A 3,466-nucleotide genomic window follows, 5' to 3' on the forward strand; every position below is an offset into this window, starting at 1 on the left:
AAGAACAAAATGTATTGCTTTTACTCGTTCATTCACCCAACTGGATCTAATGTTATGGAACAACACAGAATGGCACAATCTCTCTCATTTGTGCAATAATAATTACCACTACTGTAGCTAGTCCTCAGTAACTTGGATTAAGTACGAACCTGCGTACCCCTTTTCAAGTAAATATGAACCCAATGACACAAACCATGTTTAGTCAAAATGCTTTGGAGAAGCATTGCTTTTCAGGACAGTGAGATGTACAGTATATCATCATTATCATCATCGTCATCACAGTACATCGTAAAATAGGTTACAATATATATACAGAAATTCCATCAGTGGCAGAATTAAAACCTCAGTTGCAAGGCAACCTTTACAGTACTCAACTCAGAAGTAGCAAGCCGTTGTGGGGTTCTCATACATACTTAACATAATGACAGGCTTGACAGAACACTTTTAAGGCAAATAACAAAGGGGGGAAAAAAGAGATTAAACTTTTTTTGTTTGTTTTTTGTTTGTTTGTTTGAAAACCTTCACGCAGATTATCACCATTGCTGTGGTCAAATGATATCTGTCATGTTTATCAGGTGAATCCTCTCTTTTTGCTCATGTTTTTGAGTCTTAGAAAAAAATATATATTGCATTTCTGTACAGCTCTATTAGTCCTTTTGGGTTAGTGTTAAAACACACACAGCTTCTGGTCTTCTTCAGTGGCCAAAGAACACACAACAGTCCCTTGTGCGTGTTCTTCAAAGAACAGAAAGGTCATGGCAGGATTTTGACTTCTGCCTGAAAGCCATCTTCTTGTTCTTGCGTGCCACCATGCGACCCAGAAACCTCTTGGCCTTCTTGCTGATGCTCTCTCGACGCTTGCAGTTGGCCATGCGTCGTGCATTCTCTTCCTTGCTGTCCTTCCTCAAGCGGATTTGTCGGACGATACCCTCAAACAGGTCCTGTGCATTGTGGTGAAGGGAGGCGGATGTCTCGATGAACTTACAGTCAAACACCACTGCACAAGCACTGCCCTCTGCAAGACAGGTGGAATAGGAAAACATAGTTATTATTATTATTATTCATTTCTTCTAACAGCACAGTCAAATCATTAGTGCTAAGTGCTAACTTGAGAGTGTAATTGACATTGTAATTGATTGTGCTGTGAGGGCACTTGAGTTATTACATTTTACACTTTTTTTTTGTGGCTTTCGCCTTTATTTTATTTTTTATAGAGGGACAGACAGTAGGCTGTGACATGCAGTAAAGGTCGTCAGGATCGAGAGTCGAACCCGCCACACACTGGCAGACTCGGGCTACCGGCCAAGGTGCCTGGACCGCTGAGCCACAGCCCAGACATTTTACACTTCTATTGGATGGAGACAGGAGCGTACTTATAATGACTGATGAACTCAAACTTTACCAAATAAAACGAGTCAAACCAAACTTTCAATTTTCAAATGAGCATTTGAAATGGTTTGTTTTACTGAGGATGTTAGAAATACGTTTGGATTGAGCATAGTTTTACTGAGATTAAGTTTAGGAATTGATTGATTGATTGAATACTTTATTAAAAGTTTCCCAAAAAAAAGCACAGAGGTACAGTTCCAGTCTGGGTGATAAAAGCATAGACTTTTTACAGGGGCCAGTTAAGAATAAGGTTAGGTTTTGGCACCGTTTTACGGAGGTTAATTACGTTTAGGAATACCGGATTTGACCCGGGGTGGGAGTGAGTTTCTTTAGGGTTCTAAATGGACCTTTACACACTCTCAGAGTCCTTGAAATTACAAGGTTTTGTCACCCAGTTTGTGGAGCTGAAGCCCCACAGTAACTAAAAACAGACTTGGTTGGCACAGTACAGTATGAGTTGAGTTCACAGCAGCCAGCTTCATCAGAATGTGTGCGACTCACCATCAACAGACACCTCTCTGGAGCGCACCAGGTCACTCTTGTTGCCCACAAGGATGATGGGGATGTTCTCCGACTGCCTGGCCCGGCGTAGCTGTATGCGCAACTCTGATGCCTTTTCAAAGCTGGCTTTGTCTGTCACTGAGTATACAATGATGTAGGCATCTCCCATCTTCATGCACTGATCCTTTAGCCACTGGCTGTTATCCTAAAAGTCAAACATGCACTTTTTAGTCCGATTCAGCTCGCGTGTGTGTGTGTGTGTGTGTGTGTGTGTGTGTGTGTGTGTGTGTGTGTGTGTGTGTGTGTGTGTGTGTGAGCGCGTGCGTGTCAGTGTGTGTGTGTGGGGGGGGATTCTTTAGTTTAGGTGATATAATCTTCATTTAATTTCTTACCTGTTCCCAGATGTCGTACAACAAAATGGATGCCTCCTCTTCATCCACTACAATAGATCTGTCATATGTGTTTCCTGAGAAAAAGGAAGAATGGGCTATAAGGATAAAGAAGAATCTTGCATGCATAAATTGTCCATGTGGCTTTTACATTAGGCCTACTGCTAAACTAAATCTCAATGTCTTTTCATACATTGTTGGATTTGTGAATGGAGAGGTAATAGCTTTAGTGATGACTTAAGAGTAAAATAAATAAATAAATGAATCCAATCAATTAAAAAAAAGCAATATATCATAATAATATCAGTAATATACGTTTTCAATATTCAGTGCCTAATATTATTATCTTAGCTTTTAGCATCAAGCATAATCATCATGATAATCGCTGCCATTTCTATTATCTTTGCCACCACTGCACACATGATAGGCCTACTATAATCACCGATATAACGACCAGTGGATTCATTCATGACTAGGCCTACTCAGCAGTAGCCACCCATTTACCTGCTTCTTCGCAGTCGTGACCATCTTCAACGCCCCCGAAGATGCGCGCTAAGCTGGACTTCCCAACGCCGTGCTCGCCCAGAAGAACAACCTTGTACACCTGGTTCTCGGGGTCGCTGCCCGAAGAAATAACGGAATCCGATGAGTCTGACACACAGCTGTCCCTGTGCGGCTCGCTGGGGGAGTAGGACGTGCAGCGCATGAGGTTGGACAGCTCTCCCGTTTGGCCAGGTGGCATCGTTGCGCGCAGGTCCCGATCATCCACGGGCATGCTTCTGCGGTGTAGGTTCGGCAGATGCATGGGGAACGGTACGCTCCCTCTTCTTTTGTCCATGTTCCGCAATTTGTCGCCAGTGTTCAAAGTCATGATTGCCAAAAGTCTGTGAATTGATAGGTATGTCATGCGTTAATACGGTAGGCTAAGCTACTAACTGAATGTGATCAGTTCAAACACGAAAATGTAATAAAAAAAGGGGGGGGGGGAAATCCTTCAGTAGTCAGATAAAATATCAGAACTATAGACTATTATGCGCGATGGAGAAGCTACAACTTACATGCGTTTGCGGCAGACCAATTAAAATCCAAGCCCAGGGATTTCCAGCAGAATTAATGCTTTGCGCTATATGCCTGTGTGCTCCTCCACCAAAGTGAACTTTAGTTTAAGATCTGTTGAAAGGTGTTGA

The 3,466-nt window shown here is 42.4% G+C and overlaps 1 protein-coding gene across 2 annotated transcripts; it reads right to left on the reverse strand.

Annotated features, from left to right (window-relative positions):
• Positions 1 to 3,466, reverse strand: rrad (Ras-related associated with diabetes). Of its 2 annotated transcripts, XM_080767336.1 has the most exons (5): positions 3,338 to 3,466; positions 2,784 to 3,163; positions 2,283 to 2,356; positions 1,891 to 2,095; positions 1 to 1,015 (listed from the first exon to the last, which is right to left on the reverse strand). In XM_080767336.1, exons 2-5 carry the CDS (start codon positions 3,148 to 3,150, stop codon positions 738 to 740), a joined length of 924 nt encoding a protein of 307 aa, XP_080623462.1. In that variant the 5' UTR covers positions 3,151 to 3,163; positions 3,338 to 3,466; the 3' UTR covers positions 1 to 737. The 2 variants fall into 2 exon arrangements, with proteins under 2 accessions (XP_080623462.1, XP_080623461.1); XM_080767335.1 differs by having other exon boundaries at positions 2,784 to 3,415.

The sequence above is a fragment of the Protomyctophum bolini genome, assembly GCF_963924005.1.
Source record: "Protomyctophum bolini genome assembly, chromosome: 1".
NCBI lineage: Eukaryota > Metazoa > Chordata > Actinopteri > Myctophiformes > Myctophidae > Protomyctophum > Protomyctophum bolini.